The following is a 24,489-nucleotide window of genomic DNA, read 5'->3' on the forward strand; positions in this document are numbered from 1 at the left end:
GCAGTTATAAGAGATAAAGGGCACAAAAGAGAAGCAGTGACTGAGAAGAAAGTGAGACAGGGTTATGGCCTACCCCCAATGTTATTCAATCTGTATATTGAGCAAGCAATAAAGGAAACAAAAGAAAAATTAGGGGAAGAAATTAAAAGTCCAAGGACAAGAAATAAAAATGTTGAGGTTTGCCAATGACATTCTGTCAGAGGCAGCAAAGGACTTGGAAGAGCAGCTGAATGGAATCGACAACATCTTGAAAGGAGGACATAAGATGAACATCAACAAAAGCAAACTGACGATAATGGAATTTAGTCTAATTAAATCAGGTGATGCTGAGGGGATTAAATATGGAAATGAGACACTTAAAGTAGTAGAGGAGTTCTGCTATTTGGGCAACAAAATAACTGATTATGGTCAAAGTAGAGGGGATATAAACTGTAGACTGGCAATGGTAAGAAAAGTATTTCTGAAGAAGAGAAATTTGTTAACATCAACTATAGATTTAAGTGTCAGGAAGTCTCTTCTGAAAGTATTTGTATGGAATATAGCCATGTACATAAGTGAAATATATACGATAAATAGTTTAGACAAAAAAGAGAATATAAGCTTTTGAAATGTGGTGCTACAGAAGGAACGTTGCAGATTAGGTGAGCTGATCTTATAACTAATGAGGAGGTACTGATAGAATTGGGAAGGAGAGAAATTTTTGGCACAACCTGACTATCAGAAGGAATCAATTGGTAGGATGCATTCTGAGGCATCAAGGGATCACCAATTTAGTACTGAAGGGCAGTGTACGGGAGGAAGGTAAACATCTTAGAGGAAGACCAAGAGATGAATGCAGTAAGCAGATTCAGAAGGGTGTAAGACTGCAGTAGTTACTCGGAGATTGAAGGGTGCGCACTGTATAGAATAGCATGGAGACCTGCATCAAACCAATCTTTGGACTGAAGAGACCAACAAAAAACAACAACAACAACAACATTCATTACTGAAGCAAATAAAACCTACAAGCATCCACCTAAATTTTCTACATCATATCCTGTGTTTGTTACGCATTTTTCCCACTGAATGGCAATATTTTGATGCCATCCTCAAAGAAAGAAGAGGGACTTGTTTACAGCCATCTGCGAATGAACTACTCTACTGCTCCATTCTCATCAGAATGGTGTCCTCCAAGGTATTCCTTCAGCAGTACAAACACGTAACAGTGTTCGAATGCATTTCTTCCCCAGACTGTGCATGGAGCCTTCTCAAAACTACCACAGGTGTGGTGCCTTCTTTCACAAGAAATTTTATGAACACACACTGCGCAACAGACTTCCGTACCTTTTGCTTGCACTTAGTGGCCTGACTCTTACCATTGCATCATGTTAACTGCAGCATTACAATGCTACCCCACCAACACACTGTCAACATCACCCCATTTCCGTCCACTATCACAGCCACCAGATTTAAATTTCCATTCATATTTCATAAACTCTTATACATGCTACATTGGAACTATTGCTCAGTACCTGGACTAAAGATTTTATTTTGTGTTAAGCACACTAATTTAAGACCACCATCATGGAAGGCAAAGATTCAGTGAAAGCACTTGCTCCACTCACTGCTTCCCTTTCAAAACCAACATCAAATTATAAAAAATAAATGCAAATAAATGCTCCAGTTTCATATCCATCACCAGAATGAGTGAATATCAAATGGGGCATGGAAAACAGAGCTTTTCCACAACTTTTTAACAATTGCTAGCTATTGATACTTGCAACAATCAATTACAATGAATAATGCCACAGCATGCATTTCTTCTAGGTGAGGCAAAATACTTCAATTGAATCATTCAAAAAAATTTTAGTGAAATCTTCTCATGAATGCAATAATAACTGGTGCAGGTGAACAAAATATTTCTCACAATACATTTGCAAATCAAATGCTATTACAGAAATACAATATTCAAAAGCTGACATCCACAAATTAAAAAATAAATAAAAAAGATAGTGCAGTATGGAGAAGTTTACCCATCACTTACAGTGACAAAAATGATTTAAAATTAAAAAATTTTATTTCACCATAGACTAAGCTGACAGCATTAGAAACAGAATCCACCGAATTAAAAGATTAATATACATTACCTGCAATTAGCAGATCATCTGAAAAAATGAATGAAGAAGATTGGAGCAAGTTGTCAGCTGTTATCGGTACTGCTTCAATACTTTCACCATTAAATTTATACAGACCACCACTTAACGATGGAATCATTCTCACCCAGTGTCCATTATTTGATAGCTGAAGAGAGAAAAGCCATAATTAGTTAGTCACACAACACAGAATTGCAGCTATACCTACAAACTGATTCAGGTCACATGTATACTTTTTCCCTGCCTGTTGCAAGCACAATTCAACATTTTGCAAAAGCTTCCATTACAGTCACAATAGTTTAATGTGTGACTTCTTGAAAAAACACTTATATTTTTATCTCAGTGCAAAACAACATTACCTTATGTGAAGCAAAATCAAATAATTGAGAACATGCTGCCACTGTAAATGATACAGCAGCAGACTTAAAAATTCATATAACAAGGTACTGGTGAACTATTTTATTTATAATTTTATGCTGATTTTACAGATGGCTTGCACTCTAGAAGCTAATGCAAGCCATCTTCAAAAGGTATTACCAAGATTTGCAATACATTAGTATTTTTTCCATGTTCTATAAATAATACCCCCCCAGCCCCCCCCTCTCCTAATAATATCTTAGCCATTTCTGAATCTTCTAGAAGTAGGAAGCAAGAAGAAAGGAAGATTATGGTTTAGCCTACCACTGACAATGGTAGCACTTGAGAGATAGATAGATAGATAGATAGATAGAGAGAGAGAGAGAGAGAGAGAGAGAGAGAGAGAGCACAGAAACTTAAGAATCAGGCAGGTAGTGCAACAGTATACAGCATGCTGCTCAATGAGGCGAAACAAAATAGTGCTGCCCTCTGATAAGGAACACCCACAAGATCATGTTTAAGCAGAGAGAGATTCTAGTCCAAGCTTCTAACTTCTGACAGTCAATTATCAAAGAAGTTGTGTAAATTGGAATGTGTGGCAACAACTTTAATAGACGTATCGGTTCTGCACTCAGCAATGCATGGAAACACGCATTCAGTACTTAGAGAGTGCATCGAAGTATGTCCCATATTATACATTGTCTTGGAAACAATGAAAGAGAGTAACATTTGTCACCAGCATTAATGTTAACTCTGGTTTCAGTCAGCACTACTACATAATTTACATCTACATCCATACTTTGCAAACCATTCTACCCTACATGGCAGACGGTATATACCGTTGAACCACATTCTGTGAGTTTCTTCCGGTTCCAACTACATACACAGTGTAGGGAGAATGATAGCTAAATTGCAACTGGGTTATGGATATTATTGCATTTTGGAAATTAAAATATCAAGAAGGTGACTTACTTTTCCTATTTTCATTCACTGGTGTCTTTTGACACCATATTCTCGATATCTCTTCATCGAGGAAAAAGGCGTTTGTTGCACAGAAGCATGTAATAAGAATAATAAGTGATAGGCAATCTACAACAATCCTGTTGGGCATACTGACAATAACATCACTGTACATTTATCCTGGTATGAAGTTTGATGTCAACAATCCGTAACAGTTTGGAAGTAACAGTGACATTCATCATTCTAATACAAGACACAGAAATCACTTTACACTAGCCATCACACTGTCTTTGTGTGGGACAGAAAAAAATGAAGTAATCAGACACAAAAATCTTTAACTAGTGTAAAGAATTGATGGGTATAGTGAGAGAGGGAGCCATGTCACAAAAATTGAAAAACTGAGTTTTTGACATTCCTAGTATACTCGTCATTTGTTGACCGCCATGCAAAATAGAATGGTGTCACATAGTTCCCACATTTCCTGCACAGATTTTCTAAGTTTGAAAATATGTGTAAGAGGAGGCGCTATGCCGCCCACTGATGTTGTCTGTTATGTTGGTGACGAAGTTGCCAACATAGTAATGTTACCAACTGTTACAAAAGTTTATCATATGAGAAAGGTATGCTGTTATTTAATTTTTGCTTTTACATCTTTCCTCTTTTGTGCACAGTATATCTAAACTGTTATTTTGCTTCACTTTCTAACGTATATTTTATGTCATTCTTTTGGTAATGGAAGTGACATTTCTGGTAGCTGTACTATACAATATTTCAAAAAAATATGGGTGCTTATGTATTAGAGAACCTTGAAAATTGTTGTAGAAAAACATATTCATAACACAGCCAAATGAAAGAGAGAAAATGTAAAGAAGAAAAGGAGAGGACATGAATAAAATCAGTAAAAAGAAGTAGCAACTAAGCAACAAGGACATCAATGTGACTAAGATACTGAAAACACATTATTTTGTGAGTTTTACAAGCTGCAAGAGTACAACATTCAAAACGCATACCTAAATGATATTATTGAGGATAATGATTGCAGTCAGGGGTATGCTAAAAAAAATGTGATGATCTAGGAGTGAGTAGAAGAAAGAACTCATTAGCTTGTCTGTGGCAACAGCTACTGGTACAAAGCTTAAGAGTACATTCCAAAGCTTTTTGTGAAATATTTGTAGTTTGCAGAAAAGAGTGTCAACAGTAAGTGGAACAGGGGAGTGTGTAATGTTGGTGAAGATTGAGATCATGATGACGTAAGCAATGAACTTAATACAACCTATCTTGGCATCCCATATATAGATAGATGTGGAAAATACGGCAACGCAAGGCTGCCGACTGTTAACGGATTGCTCGTAACTGTTATGGATTTATCACCTTAGTTATGGAGTCATGGGAAGTTACTAAAAAAAATTATGGAAACAGATATTTCATTATCTGACGGTGTTAAAAAGCCAAAAAAAATACTGTTTACATTTTGCTACTAAAATGGTTTACAGGCACTAATGATTTCCTTCCTGAGTACTCAGTAAACTTGGCTATGAATGAATTAGTCACCACAGCTTACTAAAGGAGCTTTTACACTGAGTTCGAAACATGTTCTGCAACACTGTTTGCAGTCAGTACTGGACTATCAATGTTCACAACATGTTGCCAACATCTTGGATATACAAAATCAGTGTTCCACGGCTGTGTAGGTACAGATCAAAGGAACACTGTTCCTGGCCTGCTACCACTAAATGTCGCTGTGCAGTGCTGGTGTTTGCTTTTATTCTGTCTGCAGTGTTGTGCATTGGCTTTACAGAATGGCATGGGCAAGAAGCCAAATTTATGAGTTGGGCACACTTGATAAGCCAGAGAAATGCCTCTGGAATGTTTGAAGTCATAGTTATAAAAATATTAAACAGAAGCATGACTCCCTCCAAAAACTGCTCTGTTGCTTCGCACCAGCAGCAGTGACACAGATAAAACAAATTTAAGTGTCTCATTTCTTAATACTGCAACAGCAACAACAACTACTACAACAGGATTCATTATCTGACTTTGGAAAAATTTGTCATCAACAAGTTATGTGAGCTGACACCATACGGAAGGATGGCAGCAATGAACCTCATTGGACTGTATTCGAAACCGTATTAAAACTTTTCTGAAATACAGAAGTTGTTATTCACAGAGAAACAATACAAAAGAGTCATACATTACAAGTGTGAAAACTATGGCTGAAATGCACCGTCTGTATGAAAAAGAGTGCCACGATTCAGTAGCTTTACTTGTGAAAATGAACTGTATGTACGTAATGTAGTGAAGGCGACCTGTCTATGGGTGACAACCCCGAATAAGCCTCTCAAGCTAGCAACTTGGGTAGTATCTTGGGCAGTGGTTCGCCACTGTCCCACGAACAATAATCTTCATCTGAGCATGGAGGGAAATTTCGCTGAATGCACTACCCCAGGTGGTAACCAATTGTCACCCAAGGTGATATTAGTGGACCTTCAGATTCTGGGGAGTTCGCACCAACATGCTTCGAGGATGAGTCTGAGCATCCTGAAATCACAGGACGTAAACTCAGACCAAGACGGCATAGCTTCTTTGCAAAATTTAATGCTAATTCACTGCTCAAAGTGGGTAAATTGAAACATCTGACCGATTCACTAACAGAATACGACATAGTACTGACAGCACTACAGAAAACCAGATTCATGGATGATCGTGCCTTTGAGTCCCAAGGATACAGAATCCTCAAAGGAAAAGGGGTCAGCGGGTAATGAAGAACATACCCCACTTAGGTACAGGATTTATAACCAGTCACAAGATGCTGGATTCAGTGACTGACTTCACCTCCCCAAGCAGTTGTGTATCCATCCTCCCACTCAAACGTGCTAACAAGGGCTACAATGTAGTCAACGTACATGCCCCAAAGAACCAGGACAATAGACGCAATCCTGACAGAACTGACAAATTCTGGGAAGCCTTAGAAGATACTCTCTAAAGTTCCAGACACACACACACACACACACACACATACACACACACACACACTGTGATACTGCTTGGTGACTTCAATGCCCAACTGGGAAGAGAGAAAAAGTACAGAAATAGAGGGAGCAACTATTGGGCAGATATGAGAACCAACCGCAATGGTGGATGATTGGTGGATATGTGTAGGACTTTTGGGTTTGTCATAAAGTCTACAGCCTCCAGACACCTGCCAAGGAAGCAGAAGACTTGGATTTTCCCTAACACCAACTTGGGTGAATTCTAGATAGAACATGTGGCCATTTCAGTAAAACCTCAAAGGGAAATACAAAATGTGAAGGTATTAAGAAGTGCCAATCTGGACTCGGACATTACCTCTCAAAGATCAAAATTAGACTCCAGCCTACACACACTAGAGTACACAGAACCTCCAATATGGTAAGATTCGATGTAAGCCAGAGACTGAACAGTACAGACTTCAACAGTGGTGACCAACTGAAGGAGACACTTGTGAAGGTGGCCAACGAACTCGGCCCCCTCATGAGAAGAAGGAAGCATTCTTGGTGGAATGAAAGCTGTGACAATGCAATAGCCCAAAGATAGACACTATGGGGAAAGTGGAACTGTGAGAAAACCAAGAAAAATTGGGAGAACTTTTTGGAACAAAGAAGGGTTCCGGCTAAGATAATTTGAGGAACCAAACAGACCTTCTCACAAAACCATCTAACCCAAATCGAAGAGAGCTTCACTAAGAATAACTCCAACGATATCTACAGACATTCAAGCAGATATTCAGAAAATACAATCTGCCAAGCCTCCATTTCAGAGACTGGCAGGGCAAACTGGTTTTTAATGACAAGGACAGTTGCCACCTCTTAGATCAGTACTTTAAAAACCTACTCAACTGTGATCCATGCAGCGAAGACTTCGACTACAAACAAATCACACCAAACGCGGACGCACTAGCCTCTTCATTGGAAGAAGTTGGACAAATCCTTGAGCTTCTAAAGAATAATAAGGCAGCTGGAGAGGACTCTAACGTTGCTGCATTGCTGCACTCTGGAAATGTACTGGATGCAATGCCATGGGCAAGCTGATCGAGATCATCCAGGACATCTGGGAAACAGAGAAATTACCACCTGATTGGAACACGGCTCTGGTCCATCCACTTCACAAAAGAGAGATTTTACTGATCTGAATGACTACCGTGGAATTTCTCTTGTTCCGGTAACATACAAGATTCTCTCCACAGCATTACTAACAAGGGTGGAAGATCAACTGGATAGTCAACTGGGAGAGTATCTGGAAGACTTTAGGAAGACCCGATCCTGTGCTGAACAGATCTCCAATCTTAAAGCTGTACTGGCATACTCCAAGATGAGAAACCACAAGATGGTCCTCACCTTTGTTGACTTCGGGAAGGACTACGACTCCACTGATAGAGAAACGCTTAACAAAATACTCCAGGAACTAGGACTAGACAACAAAATCTGCAGACTCTTTCTAGAAGCATTGATCAGCACCCATTCAAAGATCAAATTTACAGGGCAGATCTCAGAAAGCTTTGAGATAAAGACTGGAGTGAGACAATGGGATAGGCTCTACTTATCTTCAACTGTGTCCTGGAAAAGGCTGCGAGATAATGGTGCGAGGAACTGACCAATTTGGGTGTTCAGAGTGGTGTCTACCCGAGCCATAAGGAAGAAGGACTGATTGTAGATTGCCTAACTTTTGCAGGTTACATCGCACTGATTGCTGATTCTCTTGAAATGGCACAAACGCAGGTACACTGCCTCAGACAACAGGCAGCCAAAGTGGGTCTTCAAACAGAGTCCATCACCAACATCAAAGAAGCTAACAGAGAGATGTTACTAGGCTAGGGGAACATCAAAAGAACGGAGAAGTTTAAGTATTCTCAGTGACTAGATTGAACCCAACAGTCAACAAGTTGGAACTACCCTACTGACTGACTATGAGCACCTACACCAAAAAATGCCTGTCACACAACCTGAAACTTAAGCACCATGCTTCAAGTCATAGGACCAGAAACCCTGTAGGCCATGGAATGTCTTACCATGAACCAGAGAGGTCTGATGGAGAAATTGGAAGTCAGAGAGACGAGAATCCTCAGAAGATCCTTTGTCCAGTAGAAGAAGATAAGGAATTCAGAAGGTGACATAGCTTTGAGCTCTATGAACATATCGAGAGGCTCTCTGACTGGGCAGTTGCAATATTGCCTCCAAACAGATTGACCAACCATCTGTTCATCTTCTGGCAAATCAAGAAGGTTTGCACCACTTGGTTGACAGAAACTGAAAAGGGCATTAAAGGACTGGGAATAACTATCTCCAGAACAGACAGTCTATGAGACATACCTTGAAGGAAGTATGAGGACTTCATGAAAAGCCCCGAAGGAAAGATAACCCCTGGACGGAAGAAAGGAAGGAGTTACATCGGCAGAGGATGCAACAGAACTGGGCAAACACCAAAGCCCAGAAGTTGAACAAGCATGGTCCGAAGTAGGTCCATTCTGAAGAAGAAGAAGAAATTACGTAAACAATAATGGAAATTCCTAGATGAAATAATACATAAAATAAAGGAAAGGCAACCACTCAACTACAGCCGACTAATGCTTGGTGCATAGAAACACACAACAGAAAACAGTATTCACATTAGTTTTTGAGCTCTCGCTTTTTCTCTAGCAAAAGTACACACATTCTCACACAAAACCACACAGTCACCCAAATGCACAAATCCGTGGCCAACACTTCAAAAAGATGATGATGATGAGATAGAATATACGATGGGATTGAAGGGGTAACTCAATAAGTAAAAGTTGAAAAAAATCATGGAAAAGGGGGGGGGGGGGGTTTAGATATGTTATAGTAGAGGAAGAAATAGAAGGCAGAATTATAGGAGGATAGAAGGCAGAATTATAGGAGGATACAGACTCAGCAATAGAAATGAGGAGACAGATTCCTTGAGTTCTGCAACAGATTTTAACTCTTAATACACTGTTGAAAAATCACAAGTGGGAGCAACATATTTGGAACAGGTCAGGGGCACAGAAAGGTACCAGATGGATTACATCATCATTAGACAGAGATATTGCATTATAAGGTGTACCCAGGAGCTGTTATAGCTCAGATAATAAATCGGCAATGGCAGAGAAAAGAGAACTGTCAAGAACAACCAAAGCACAAGGAAGTGGGATAGTGAAACACTGAGGAATGTTCAAGTGCATTCCAAGTTTTCTGAGGCTGTAGGTATTGCAATAATCAATATCACAAGTAGTAGTTTAGTCGAGGAGGAATTGACATACCAAAAATGAGAGCAGACGTGTTGAGTTTGCTAGGTTTTGGAGTAATCCTTTTATGAACTAGAATAAAATAATTATATATATATATATATATGACTTACCGAACGAAAGCGCTGGCAGGTCGATAGACACACAAACAAACACAAACACACTCACAAAATTCAAGCTTTTGCAACAAACTGTTGCCTCATCAGGAAAGAGGGAAGGAGAGGGAAAGACGAAAGGATGTGGGTTTTAAGGGAGAGGGTAAGGAGTCATTCCAATCCCGGGAGCGGAAAGACTTACCTTAGGGGGCAAAAAGGACGGGTATACACTCGCGCACACACACACATATCCATCCACACATATACAGACACAAGCAGACATATTTAAAGACCAAGTCTGCTTGTGTCTGTATATGTGTGGATGGATATGTGTGTGTGTGCGCGCGCGAGTGTATACCCGTCCTTTTTTCCCCCTAAGGTAAGTCTTTCCGCTCCCGGGATTGGAATGACTCCTTACCCTCTCCCTTAAAACCCACATCCTTTCGTCTTTCCCTCTCCTTCCCTCTTTCCTGATGAGGCAACAGTTTGTTGCGAAAGCTTGAATTTTGTGTGTATGTTTGTGTTCGTTTGTGTGTCTGTCGACCTGCCAGCACTTTCATTTGGTAAGTCACATCATCTTTGTTTTTAGATATATTTTTCCTACGTGGAATGTTTCACACTACTGGAAATTGAAATAAGAACACCGTGAATTCATTGTCCCAGGAAGGGGAAACTTTATTGACACATTCCTGGGGTCAGATACATCACACGATCACACTGACAGAACCACAGGCACATAGACACAGGCAACAGAGCATGCACAATGCCGGCACTAGTACAGTGTATATCCACCTTTCGCAGCAATGCAGGCTGCTATTCTCCCATGGAGACGATCGTAGAGATGCTGGATGTAGTCCTGTGGAACGGCTTGCCATGCCATTTCCACCTGGCGACTCAGTTGGACCAGCGTTCGTGCTGGACGTGCAGACCGCGTGAGACGACGCTTCATCCAGTCCCAAACATGCTCAATGGGGGACAGATCCGGAGGTCTTGCTGGCCAGGGTAGTTGACTTACACCTTCTAGAGCACGTTGGGTGGCACGGGATACATGCGGACGTGCATTGTCCTGTTGGAACAGCAAGTTCCCTTGCCGGTCTAGGAATGGTAGAACGATGGGTTCGATGACGGTTTGGATGTACCGTGCACTATTCAGTGTCCCCTCGACGATCACCAGTGGTGTACGGCCAGTGTAGGAGATCGCTCCCCACACCATGATGCCAGGTGTTGGCCCTGTGTGCCTCGGTCGTATGCAGTCCTGATTGTGGCGCTCACCTGCACGGCGCCAAACACGCATACGACCATCATTGGCACCAAGGCAGAAGCGACTCTCATCGACACGTCTCCATTCGTCCCTCCATTCACGCCTGTCGCGACACCACTGGAGGCGGGCTGCACGATGTTGGGGCGTGAGCGGAAGACGGCCTAACGGTGTGCGGGACCGTAGCCCAGCTTCATGGAGACGGTTGCGAATGGTCCTCGCCGATACCCCAGGAGCAACAGTGTCCCTAATTTGCTGGGAAGTGGCGGTGCGGTCCCCTACGGCACTGCGTAGGATCCTACGGTCTTGGCGTGCATCCGTGCGTCGCTGCGGTCCGGTCCCAGGTCGACGGGCACGTGCACCTTCCGCCGACCACTGGCGACAACATCGATGTACTGTGGAGACCTCACGCCCCACGTGTTGAGCAATTCGGCGGTACGTCCACCCGGCCTCCCGCATGCCCACTATACGCCCTCGCTCAAAGTCCGTCAACTGCACATACGGTTCACGTCCACGCTGTCGCGGCATGCTACCAGTGTTAAAGACTGCGATGGAGCTCCGTATGCCACGGCAAACTGGCTGACACTGACGGCGGCGGTGCACAAATGCTGCGCAGCTAGCGCCATTCGACGGCCAACACCGCGGTTCCTGGTGTGTCCGCTGTGCCGTGCGTGTGATCATTGCTTGTACAGCCCTCTCGCAGTGTCCGGAGCAAGTATGGTGGGTCTGACACACCGGTGTCAATGTGTTCTTTTTTCCATTTCCAGGAGTGTGTGTGTCTATATATATATATATATATATATATATATATATATATATATATATATATACACGTCTATGCCATTACGTGGTACTGGCTGGACTAAGAGTGCCAGTGCTGCATTTCAGCATGTTGACTAGGTTGTGGTGAGGGTAGTGCTGCGTGGACCGGCTGGAGGGAGGCAAGAGCCATGGAGACAGAATTGGGAGTGGATGGCTAACAACTTTGGAGGCAGCCAGTTTGCTGGCTAGGAATGCGAGGGAGGAGTGGCAGGTATACAGACTAGGCATGTAATGCGCAGTTGTAGGAGCCACTGGGGTACGGCAAATGCTGAAGTGACATGAATAGGGAGAGGGTGGCAGTATGGAGGAAAGGGACACTGTTGTGTGGAGGGTGCAGAGACAGCGGGTTTATCAGAGATTGAGGTGAGGATGATCACAGGAGTGAAGGACGTATTTTAAGGATAACTCTCATTTGCTTAGTTCAGAGAAGCTGAGGGTGGAGCACAGGATCCAAATGGCCTGGGTTATGAAACAGCCTTTGAAACCGAGCATGATGTGGTCAGCTGAATGTTGTGCCACCAAATGGTCAGCTTTGTTCTTGACAACAGTTTGGTGGTAGCCAGTCATCCTGGTGGACAGCCGATTGGTAGTCACACTGATGTAAAAAGATGTGCAGTGTTTGCAGCAGGATTTGTATATGCCATGGCTGCTTTCACCGGTCACCCAGCCACTGATGGCATAGGAGAAGAGGCCACAGGTTGGGCCAACTGTGAAAGCAGCCATGTCATATATCAATCATGCAGCAAACACTTTACAGCTTTTACATCAATATGACGATCAACCAGCTCTCCACCAGTATGAACGGCTAAAGGCAAACTGTTGCCATGCACAAAGTGGAACACCTGGTGGCACAACATGCTCAATTTCAATGGTTACTTCACAAACTGGGCCATCTGGATCCTTCCCTTCGCCAGCACCTTCTCTACCACCCACTGACACAGATGGGTGGTATTCTTACGACATATCCTCCACTCCCATAATCATCCTGGCCTCAATCACCCGTAACCCACTATTCCTGCACCCTCCATCCAACAGTTTCCCCTTCCTCCATCTGTCACTCCATCCCCATTCACTTCCCCATGTCACCTTCAGCATCTGCCATACCCCACTGGCCACTACAGCCATGCATCACATGCCTAGCCCGTACAACTGTCACCCCTCCCTCCTGCATCCCTAGCTGACATATCGTTTGCTGGCCTTGGAACCACTAGCCATCCACCACAATTCCTCTCACTGGCTCCTGCTACCCTCTACCATCCCACCTAGCCCTAACCCCAGCACAAACATAGTCAACCTGCTAAAATGCAACAGTGACACTGTTAGTCCAGCTGGCACATTGTAATGGCACAGGTGTCTGTATGTATAAAAGTGTATGTGTGTTTATTTTACTTTGGCCTGTAAAAGGATTACTACAAAACCTAGCAAGTTTTCTTTCTTTTCGTGTGTGTCCAATGAAATCTCAATGCTTCTGCTTTTCAGTGAATGGTTTCCTTTAATCCAAAAGTATTTACATTTTAGAAGTACTTTTCTACAACACACATACTTCAGCTTGTTGACAAAAGAAGCAAATACTAAAAGTCTAGGAAAAGAAAGTCATTCCATGATATGTCACTTAGAAATGAAAATAAAGTCAAGTGAAATGGCTGTAGGAAAGATGTTAAGAAACTGAAAAAGAAGCAGTTGTCAGAAGACAGATTCAGCATGCAATAAAGTCAAAATAAATTATGGAGAATTTAGAACCAAGGCATCAGCATTAAGAGCGTACAAGGTTTCCACAACTAAAGAAAGAGTAAACTGAAGACCAGTGTGCTAATGTTATAGAAGAAGATAAACAGTAACTAATTTGGACATAATGGGTCCAATATTAGAGTTTGAAAGGGCTTTGGAAGTCTTGGAATACAATGAAGAGGAGGGAATAAAGTACATTCTTTTAAAAATTCTAGAACCATTGATCTGAATGATAATTCAAGTTGGTTTTACTAAGGGTTTGGATTAGATCACAAATATTTTTACTCTTTTTATACTTCACTATGAGACTTCTGATATGTCATCACACCTTTGGGAGAATATCATTTTCCACAGATAGCAAGGGCAGATAAATGCTAGAACTATTACACAAACCATTTGACAATTTCATGTATCCCAGAATAGGCCTAATATACAAATGAATGAAAAGGAAAACTGAAGCTGTTACATTTGGCCTGAGGGATGTTACAGCAACCAAAGTAGTAGTTCCTGTATTACTGAATGCAACAGATGCGTAAAATCAACACACAATCTGTCAACAAAGCAAAGTCTTTGAACAATGTAAAGCGGTGCAAGATGTTGAAATCGTCGCAAAGAGGTATACACAACAGGGAAATATGGGTAATATATAACATGCACAAGATCAAGTGAAACAATAAGAATAAAAGATCAAGTGAGAAGTGCTGGGATTAAGGAGGATGTACTCTTTATCCTCCACTGTTCAATCTGCATAATGAAAAAACAAGGATTGAAATGGGATTAAAACTCACGGAAAAAACACCATCATGAGTTTCACTGATGAATTGTCTACTATGAAAGTAAGAAAGATTTACAGGACCTATCAAATGGAACAAACAGAATGAGCAGAGAATGTTGACTGAGAGTCAACCAAAGAAAAACAAAGAACTGATGAATAGCAGAAACACAATTAACAACAAATTTAACAGTACGAGTGGGGACAAAATGGTAGAAGTGGAAGAATTCTGGTACACTGGATGAAAAAAAAAGACACAATGGATGAAGCATGGTCAACATAAGAAGCAGACCATTGTAGGGAAAGACAGCATTCCTCACCAAAAGAAGCCTATTCAGTATCAAACACATACATTAATTTGAGGATGAAAATTCTGAGACTATATTATGAGAGAAAACTTATGGGAAAACCATAAAAAAATAGAACTGAAGTACCTAGCTGAGAAGTGATTTTACAGAAGGCTGCAGATAATTAATATAAAAGGAGACATTCTCCATAAAAATAGTGAGGAAATGTATTTGGAAACACTAAGTAGACAAACAGGCAGGACAACCCACAGCATACACTAATATGACAGAAAATACCTTCCATGATATTAGTGGGGGCTGTATGGAGGCAAAAACTGTAGAGGAGGACAGGGATCCAAATGTATACAGCAAATAATTGAGAATGTTGAGTGTAAGTGCTACTCTTAGATGAATAGGTTGGCACAAGGGAGGTTGCATCAAATTAGTCAACATACTCATGAGATGGAAAAAAGAACATCTGCAATCAATGGTTCTCCAAAAGTTGTAAGTGTAATTCTACAAAAAGAGTTCTGCATACTTCCATTTAGTTCCCATTTGTTTCAAGACACAGTTCTTAGACTCTAGAGTTGTGCACACATTTAGTCTTTGCATTTTATCATTATGCATATTCTTAATCTTAAGTCAACCATTGTAAAGGAAACTTGTTCAGCCAAATAAATTAGTCATTTGGTAGATACAAAAAATTTACTTTAAATACTTTATTAACCCGTTCCCCAAGTACCTTAGACGGGACTTTACACAACTGAGTTTTGCATATCTGTGTGCTCTTGATTTATATTACAACACATTCTGTTATTAAGATCTTTTCCTTCTATCCAGACAATCTCTTCACATCCCTAATCACAATTTGTCCATTTATCTAACAATAAACCCACATCAGAAATATTAACTGAAGTAAAATCAGATAATAGATAATCCAAGATGGAACCTGTACATAAATTGTTCTTCCCGTATTCTTGCTATGAAATTCACAGTGTGAAACAAAATGAATGGGGAGAAGAACCATCAAATTTCTTGGTTAAGATGGAACCAATGATAAAACTGTACCCAATATATGTCACTCAGAAATTACAAGCACATAATACTATGAAACTACAGCAGTCGTACTTGCAAATTTTTATGAAATACATGCCATAAAAAGAAATAGAATTATTCAGGATTTAGTGTGTGTTGACTGCCAATTCAGAACCAAACTGCCACCTTTCAAGCTGACACAGACCTTGGGAGATGCTACAGTTTGGTCTGCCAACACAACCTACAATACATAACCAAAAATAATAACACATAAGCAAAATAAATATCGTCACATTTCTGCTTTCAAATACCCACTCATGGTGAGGCAAAAGTGTACTGCAAGTAGATAAGGCTATTTGTGCTAGTTTTTTAGACAGGCATCTGCAATTGGTACTTTTTCCAGTCCACACTGACATTTACAGTTAACTCAAATTCTTTCTTCTCTCTACAACAAAGAAAGTTAAACTGTGTCACCTCACACCACTATATTAGTATTTTCCCTTAGAATGAAGGATAATATGGTTTCTGCTCTGCTTAGAAAGTTTCAAAAACACTTTCACTAAATTTAAATCATTTCTGCAAATTCAAACACCTACTCATTCCAATGGTTGGAAAACCAGCTACCTAAAACGCTGCATTTTGAATGTATAATACTGCAACCATATACAAGCAATACAAGAAAACCAACTAATGTGCAACCCTGCAAACTCATCATCCCTCCCACCTCTAATATGGCCTCGATGGGGATGGGATGTTAAATCCTAATCTTCCTTCCTTTTTTCACCTCTTTCTGCAAACAAAGATAGTATCTTCATTTTGTAGCTCACTAGCTTCCCTTTTAAGTTGTCCTTGGCTTTCAGTTTTCATCTTTTGGTTTGCCCTCACCTAGAAATGCATTACAATGTTATATACACTATTTAGTATCAGCAGTCAGTAATCTTCCTAATATGATGTGGCATGGTTTGGAATTAATATATTTCCTGATCAGTTTCATATGTTGGGTTAACAATTAATGCCACAGTCAATACACGTCAGTACCGTAGAAAGAACCTCAAAAACGCATGCTACAAGACAATTACAGATTACACTTATGAACTGTATAAATTAACTAACCTCTCGTCTATGGATGCTAGAAGAAAGCATTGGTCCAGGCCCAGTTTCAATGCTCCAGGCCAAAAAGCCATCTTCCAAATTAAGGGCTGATAACGAGCCATCTAGTGTGCTTACATATACTAACCTAAAAAAAAAGAGAAAAGTTATCAGTCAGATATTTAAATACTAAATTTTGTCTGCTGGCATAGTATCTGCATACCCCATTACAAATTTCTGTTCCTGTAATTATTTGGGTGATTCCGTGTGAGCCTGAGTCCGCGATTATTTTAAATTTTATTTGTAATTTAATTTATTTTACAGTTTTTTGAATCTACAAAAGTTAAATTTTATTGTTATGAAAAATTACTAAAGCTACAAAATTACTTGAGGAAATATATTTATATAAATTTGTTACTACTGTAGATGAGAATGTAGGACATCTAGACTGGCTTTTATATTGGAGATTTCAGCTGTTGTTGATGATGATGTTAAGTTTGAAGAGCAGCACATACGAGCTTTGGTTTTAAAAGAAACATATGATATTAAGTACACAATTTTCAAAAGAGCTATGCATTTTGTGCCCCACCCATGATAGAAAACATGCAAATCTTTATCACAGCAATAATAGCACTCTTGTTTATTTTAGATTAGGAATGAAGAAAACCAATAAAAACATCTGGTGACCCATAAGGCAGTGTTTAGAACATAAATGACCATATATAAATAATGAAAGTAGTTGTGTCCCAGCCATAAAAGTTTTTAAGCTGTTATTAAAAGCTTAACAATTTAACACAGTTTTTAGTTTTGTTGGTTAGAATAACTGGTGCCTTAATGGTTTACACTAATACTGACTTATTATTTATTCAGAAAAATGAGGAAAACAATGACAGTAGACTGTATGAGAGAACTATGAAGAAAGATGCAAGCGAACTACAACTCCAATAAAGAGAAAGAACGTGACAGAAGAAGATGGAAAAACATGAAGATACATCTTATGAAAAACTTTTAGTTGAACATCATAGGAAGGTGCCTGAAAGAAAAAGGAGGTATAGGCTTAAACTAAAATCTGTACCGACTGAAAATGAGTTTGAAACCTGTACCTCCCAGACAAGATCATGTGAATGTCTTCAGTCCGTCAAGCAAATCTGCCTCTTGGGTAAAGAACATGCTTCCTACCAGGTCCTCGGGGAAAAAACTACAGTAAAAAAAAATATTGCATGGGAAAACCTGTCTAAATAGGTACCAAAGCAAATTTTCTTTGTCAACAAGAAAACATCACGTGAACTTTTAGATGACATGTTGTTGTTGTGGTCTTCAGTCCTGAGACTGGTTTGATGCAGCTCTCCATGCTACTCTATCCTGTGCAAGCTCCTTCATCTCCCAGTACCTACTGCAACCTACATCCTTCTGAATCTGTTTAGTGTATTCATCTCTTGGTCTCCCTCTACGATTTTTACCCTCCACGCTGCCCTCCAATGCTAAATTTGTGATCCCTTGATGCCTCAAAACATGTCCTACCAACCGATCCCTTCTTCTAGTCAAGTTGTGCCACAAACTTCTCTTCTCCCCAATCCTATTCAGTACCTCCTCATTAGTTATGTGATCTACCCACCTTATCTTCAGCATTCTTCTGTAGCACCACATTTCGAAAGCTTCTATTCTCTTCTTGTCCAAACTAGTTATCGTCCATGTTTCACTTCCATACATGGCTACACTCCATACAAATACTTTCAGAAACGACTTCCTGACACTTAAATCTATACTTGATGTTAACAAATTTCTCTTCTTGAGAAACGCTTTCCTTGCCATTGCCAGTCTACATTTTATATCCTCTCTACTTCGACCATCATCGGTTATTTTACTCCCTAAATAGCAAAACTCCTTTACTACTTTAAGTGTCTCATTTCCTAACCTAATTCCCTCAGCATCACCCGACTTAATTTGACTACATTCCATTATCCTCGTCTTGCTTTTGTTGATGTTCATCTTATATCCTCCTTTCAAGACACTGTCCATTCCGTTCAACTGCTCTTCCAAGTCCTTTGCTGTCTCTGACAGAATTACAATGTCATCGGCGAACCTCAAAGTTTTTACTTCTTCTCCATGGATTTTAATACCTACTCCGAATTTTTCTTTTGTTTCCTTTACTGCTTGCTCAATATACAGATTGAATAACATCGGGGAGAGGCTACAACCCTGTCTCACACCTTTCCCAACCACTGCTTCCCTTTCATGCCCCTCGACTCTTATAACTGCCATCTGGTTTCTGTACAAATTGTAAATAGCCTTTCGCTCCCTGTATTTTACCCCTGCCACCTTCAGAATTTGAAAGAGAGTATTCCAGTTAACATTGTCAAAAGCTTTCTCTAAGTCAACAAATGCTAGAAACGTAGGTTTGCCTTTTCTTAATCTAGCTTCTAAGATAAGTCGTAAGGTCAGTATTGCCTCACGTGTTCCAACATTTCTACGGAATCCAAACTGATCTTCCCCGAGGTCCGCTTCTAACAGTTTTTCCATTCGTCTGTAAAGAATTCGCGTTAGTATTTTGCAGCTGTGACTTATTAAACTGATAGTCCGGTAATTTTCACATCTGTCAACACCTGCTTTTTTTGGGATTGGAATTATTATATTCTTCTTGAAGTCTGAGGGTATTTCGCCTGTCTCATACATCGTGCTCACCAGATGGTAAAGTTTTGTCATGACTGGCCCTCCCGAGGCCATCAGTAGTTCTAATGGAATGTTGTCTACTCCCGGGGCCTTGTTTCGACTCAGGTCTTTCAGTGCTCTGTCAAACTCCTCACGCAGTATGTTATCTCCCATTTCGTCTTCATCTACATCCTCTTCCATTTCCATAATATTGTCCTCAAGTACATCGCCCTTGTATAAACCCTCTATATACTCCTTCCACCTTTCTGCCTTCCCTTCTTTGCTTAGAACTGGGTTGCCATTTAGATGACAATCTGCTCAAAATACAAAATTTTTTCACAAGAGATACAGTCAGCAGGCAAACATCTGGTATAAAAAATGGCAAATCTATTGTAGACACAGCAAGTGGAATAAGAGTTAGCTTGCAGAAATGTTGGGTCAAGCAAAGGGTCTGTTTCTACCTGTCTGATTTGACCCATGACATAACAGTGTTGTGCAATGCATCATCTTGAGGAGCAGCGTGTCTGAAGTGAATGTGTTGCTAGAGTGCATGCTGGAGTAAGTGGTGACGCACTCTAGTGTGAGGTGTTAATGTCTCTATATTCTTTGCGAGTGATGTTAGTACAGAATTGGACTTTAACAATACGAGAGAAGGAAAGTTGCTACTCACCATATAGCGAAGATGCTGAGCCGCGATAGGAACAATAAAAAAGATTCACACAATCATAGCTTTCGGCTATACACAAGCGCGCGCGCGCCCACACACACACACACACACACACACACACACACACACACACGCAAGCGCAACCTGCACACACATCAGCAGTCTCAGAGAGCTGAAACTACACTGTGAGCAGCAGCACCAGTGCATGATGGGAGTGGCGACTGGGTGGGGTTAAGGAGGAGGCTGAGGCACGGGAGGGGGAGGGATAGTATGGTGGGACTGGTGGACAGTGAAATGTTACAGTTCAGACAGAGGGTAGGAGAGAAGGTGCAAAGGGGGGAGGGGGTAAGTAGCGGAAAGGAGAGAAATAAAAATAAAAGAAATTAAAAGACTGGGTGCGGCAGTGAAATGACGGCTGTGTAGTGCTGGAATGGGAACAGGGAGGGGGATGGATGGGTGCGGACAGTGACTAACGAAGGTTGAGGCCAGGAGGGTTACAGGAATGTAAGACATACTGCAGGGAAAGTTCCCACCTGTGCAATTCAGAAAAGCTGGTGTTGGTGGGAAGGATCCATATGGCACAGGCTGTGAAGCAGTCATTGATGTGAGGGGTGTCATGTTTGGCAGCATGTTCAGCTACAGAGTGGACCACTTGTTTTTTGGCCACAGTTTGTCAGTGGCCGTTCATAGGGACAGACAGCTTGTTGGAAGGATTCCTCTATATGGCCCATGACTAGGTTAGCATAGGAGGGTGACATGCGGGTGCCCATAGCCGTACTGTGGATTTGTTTGTAGGTAATGCCTTCAAAGGAGAAGTAATTGTTTGTGAGGATATAGTTGGTCATGGAGACTAGGAAGGTGGTTGTCGGTTTGGAATCCATAGTGTGTCTGGAAAGGTAGTGTTCGATAGCAGTAAGGCCATGGGCATGAGGAATGTTAGTGTACAGGGAGGTGGCATCAGTAGTGACGAGCAAGGCACCATGTGGTAAAGGGAGAGGAACTGTGGAGAGTCGGTTGAGGAAATGGTTGGTAACACAGAATCCAAAACCCGTCACCTGGTTCAGATTCATTGATGACATCTCTGCTATCTGGATTGAAGGTGAGGACACCTTATTCACATTCCTCCAGAACCTCAACTACTTCTACCCCATTTGCTTCACCTGGTCCTCCTCAACCCAACACGCCACCTTCCTAGATGTTGACCTCCGCCTCAGAGATGGCTACATCAGTACCTCCGTCCATATCGAACCTACTAACAACCAGCAATACCTCTACTTCGACAGCTGCCACCCATTGCACACCAAGAAGTCCCTTCCGTACAGCCTAGCCACCCGTGGTCATCGCATCTGCAATGACGAGCAGTCCCTCTCTAAAGATAACGAGGGTCTCACTGTAGCCTTCACTAACCATAATTATCCTCCCATCCTTGTACAAAAACAAATTTCCCATGCCCTATCTTTCCAGTCTCCCACCACCTCCCAAAGTCCCACAGTCCAGCCACAGAGGAGCATTCCCCTCGTAATTCGGTACCATCCGGGACTGGAGCAATTGAATTACATTCTTCACCAGGGCTTCAACTGCCTCTCATCGTGCCCTGAAATGAGAAAGGTCCTACCCACTATCCTTCCCACCCGTCCTACCGTGGTATTCCGCCGTCCACCAAACCTACACAATATACTCATCCATCCTTACACAACCCATGCTCCCAATCCCTTACCTAATGGCTCATACCCCTGTAATAGACCTAGATGCAAGACCTGTCCCATACATCCTCCTACTCCAGTCCAGTCACTAACATTACCTATCACATCAAAGGCAGGGCTACCTGTGAAACCAGTCATGTGATCTACAAGCTATGCTGCAACGACTGTGCTGCATTCTATGCAGGCATGACAACCAACAAGTTGTCTAGAGATAAAGATGAAAAAATCAAAATAACGTTTGCCAACATTTAGATCAAAGAAATTTACAGGATGCTTAAAGGATCTGGAGGTAGTGATTGTTTATATCTATGATCTCTCATCAGTGACACTGGAAAGTTTTATAAATGAATATAATGAAAAATCGTCCTTGGCTGAGCCATAATATTTAAATACACTAAAATCTGACAGAACTGGGATATATCCAAACCAATAAAGATGAACCTAGTGGAATTTCCTGTGTTGTTGTATGGCTGTGAGATTTGCACCATGAAAGTTAGTGACAAGAGCCGAATTGATATCTTCAAGATGTGGTATTTTGATAACAGTTAAGCTATTGTGTGTTCTTGCTATCACTGTCTTAGTTGGTAATATTATTCTTATTGCTGTATATCTAACTTGTCTCTTCCCAAAATCTCCTACTTCCCATTGCTGGTCTGTTAGTTTAATGTAATTGCTGGAGTGCAATATTTTATGTCATTCATATCTTTGTTAGATATCTAGTGACATTATTGCAGCCATAATGTGTATGCTGAAAAAAGGGCTGCCTGCTATCTTGATGACATCATGGATCAAAGCAGATGGGTGGAATCGGCATTTTCAAAATGTTGCATTAATATGACAGTAGAGGAAACATTTTTTAAGCAAGAAATCCAGATACTGAAAATGTAAAGGGTCATTCCATGCCAAACTGAGCCTGAGGCTTATTTTTTGAAAAAATGCCAAATTTAACAATGTTATAGTTTTTTGAATCTACAAAAGTTGAAATTTACCGTCCTGAAAAAATAATAAAAATTACATAATTAGATGAGGAAATATAGTTAAACAAAGTTGGCGATTCTACAGATGAGGATGGAAAACAAAAGGTTTGTTTTTTGTGTTGGCAGCTGTTTAAATTTGGGTTGCAGCGATTGTTGATATTTTAATTGTTAAATTTCAAGAGCAGAATCTTATCTTTCTGACAAACTTCAGTTTTTAAAGAAAGGTAAGTTATTAAGTATGCAGCTAATTCACAAAAGTTACTATATATTTAGTGTCCCACCTGTGACAAAAAACATGAAAAAGTTTACCTTCTAACTCAGCAATTATAGTAATTCTATATATTTTAGGTTAGAAGTAAGAAAAACAAAAACATCCAATGAACAATAAGGCACCTTCTAAGTTGTAAATTATCATTTATAAATGTTAAAAGAAATTGTGTCCCACCCGTGACAGTTTTTTGGATGTTACTCAAATCTAAACCAGTTAACACTTCTTGTTATTGTTAAGTTAAATTGGTTGATATAACAAGTGCTTCGATGGTTTACACTAAATAAAAACTTACTGTTTATTCAGAAAATGGGGAAAACAACATCAGCAGAGCGTATGAGGAAACTTTGAGAAAAACTGAAGAAAGTAACCAGCAAGTACAATGTCCATAAAGAAAAAGAAAGAGAGTGGGATAAAAGAATAAGAGAAAATTTGAAGATTAATGTATCTTCCAGTGAAAAATCTTTATTGGAATATCGAAAGAAGGAAGCTGAAAGAAAAAGGAAGTACAGACTTAAACTAAAATCCGTATTAATTGAAGATCAGTCTGAGACCTGTATTTCCCAGTTAGGATCATATAAATGTCCTCAGTCCCTTGGCAAAGCTGTTTCTCGGGTAAAGAAGGTGCTTCCTTCAAGCCCCTCAAAAAAATCAGCAGTAATAAGAAAGCTTGAAAGTGAAAGTTTACCTAAAAAGGTAGTAAAGCAGATTTTCCCAGTAGTGAAGAAAACATCTCGTAAACTTACAGGTGATTATCTGCTCAAAATACAAAAATTTTTCACAAATGATGAAATCAGCAGGCAGACACCTGATGTAAAGGATGCAAAGTCTATTGTAGACCATGAAACTGGGAAAAGAGTTAGCTTGCAGAAACGTCACATGAATATGACAGTTAAGGAAGCATTTTTTCTTTTTAAGCAAAACAATCCAGATTTCAAAATTCTACGAGTTGCAGCCTAAAAATGTTGTTCTAACATCTCAAATGCCTCACAATGTGTGTGTGTGTGTGCGCGCAGATATCATGCTAACTTCATCATTGAAGCCATTCACAAATAAATAGCTAGTTTCCCTGCTACTCACACTCACCTTATGAATCTTGTTTGCTGTGATGTAGAAAGTGAAATATGCATGACAAGTCAATGCAAGAAATGCATCATGAATTTGCACACATTAATAGATGGAAAATTTGATTTGTGTGACATAATATCTTGGAGAAAATGGACCGAACATGAGTGTCACCCTAAACAGACTACTACCAGTGGAACACTTTATAAAGCTCTCTCTGAACTTCAGTCTCAACTAAAAACATTCAAGGAGCACTTCTTTGTCAAAAGGATGCAATCTGGAGCTTTCAAGACTGTGAAAGCATCAGTTAGTGATGATGAAGTGATATTGCAAATAGATTTTGCAGGA

The 24,489-nt window shown here is 40.5% G+C and overlaps 1 protein-coding gene across 1 annotated transcript in view; it reads right to left on the minus strand.

Annotated features, from left to right (window-relative positions):
• LOC126260144 (eukaryotic translation initiation factor 2-alpha kinase) overlaps positions 1-24,489 on the minus strand; it is a 220,521-nt gene that overhangs the window by 192,125 nt on the left and 3,907 nt on the right. The window contains exons 2-3 of the mRNA XM_049957398.1: positions 16,837-16,960; positions 2,127-2,280 (exon numbers count right to left, since the gene is read on the minus strand). Of these exons, the coding sequence (XP_049813355.1) occupies positions 2,127-2,280; positions 16,837-16,960 (278 nt within the window). The remainder of the gene's footprint in view (positions 1-2,126; positions 2,281-16,836; positions 16,961-24,489) is intronic.

The sequence above is a fragment of the Schistocerca nitens genome, chromosome 5 (assembly GCF_023898315.1).
Source record: "Schistocerca nitens isolate TAMUIC-IGC-003100 chromosome 5, iqSchNite1.1, whole genome shotgun sequence".
Taxonomy (NCBI): domain Eukaryota; kingdom Metazoa; phylum Arthropoda; class Insecta; order Orthoptera; family Acrididae; genus Schistocerca; species Schistocerca nitens.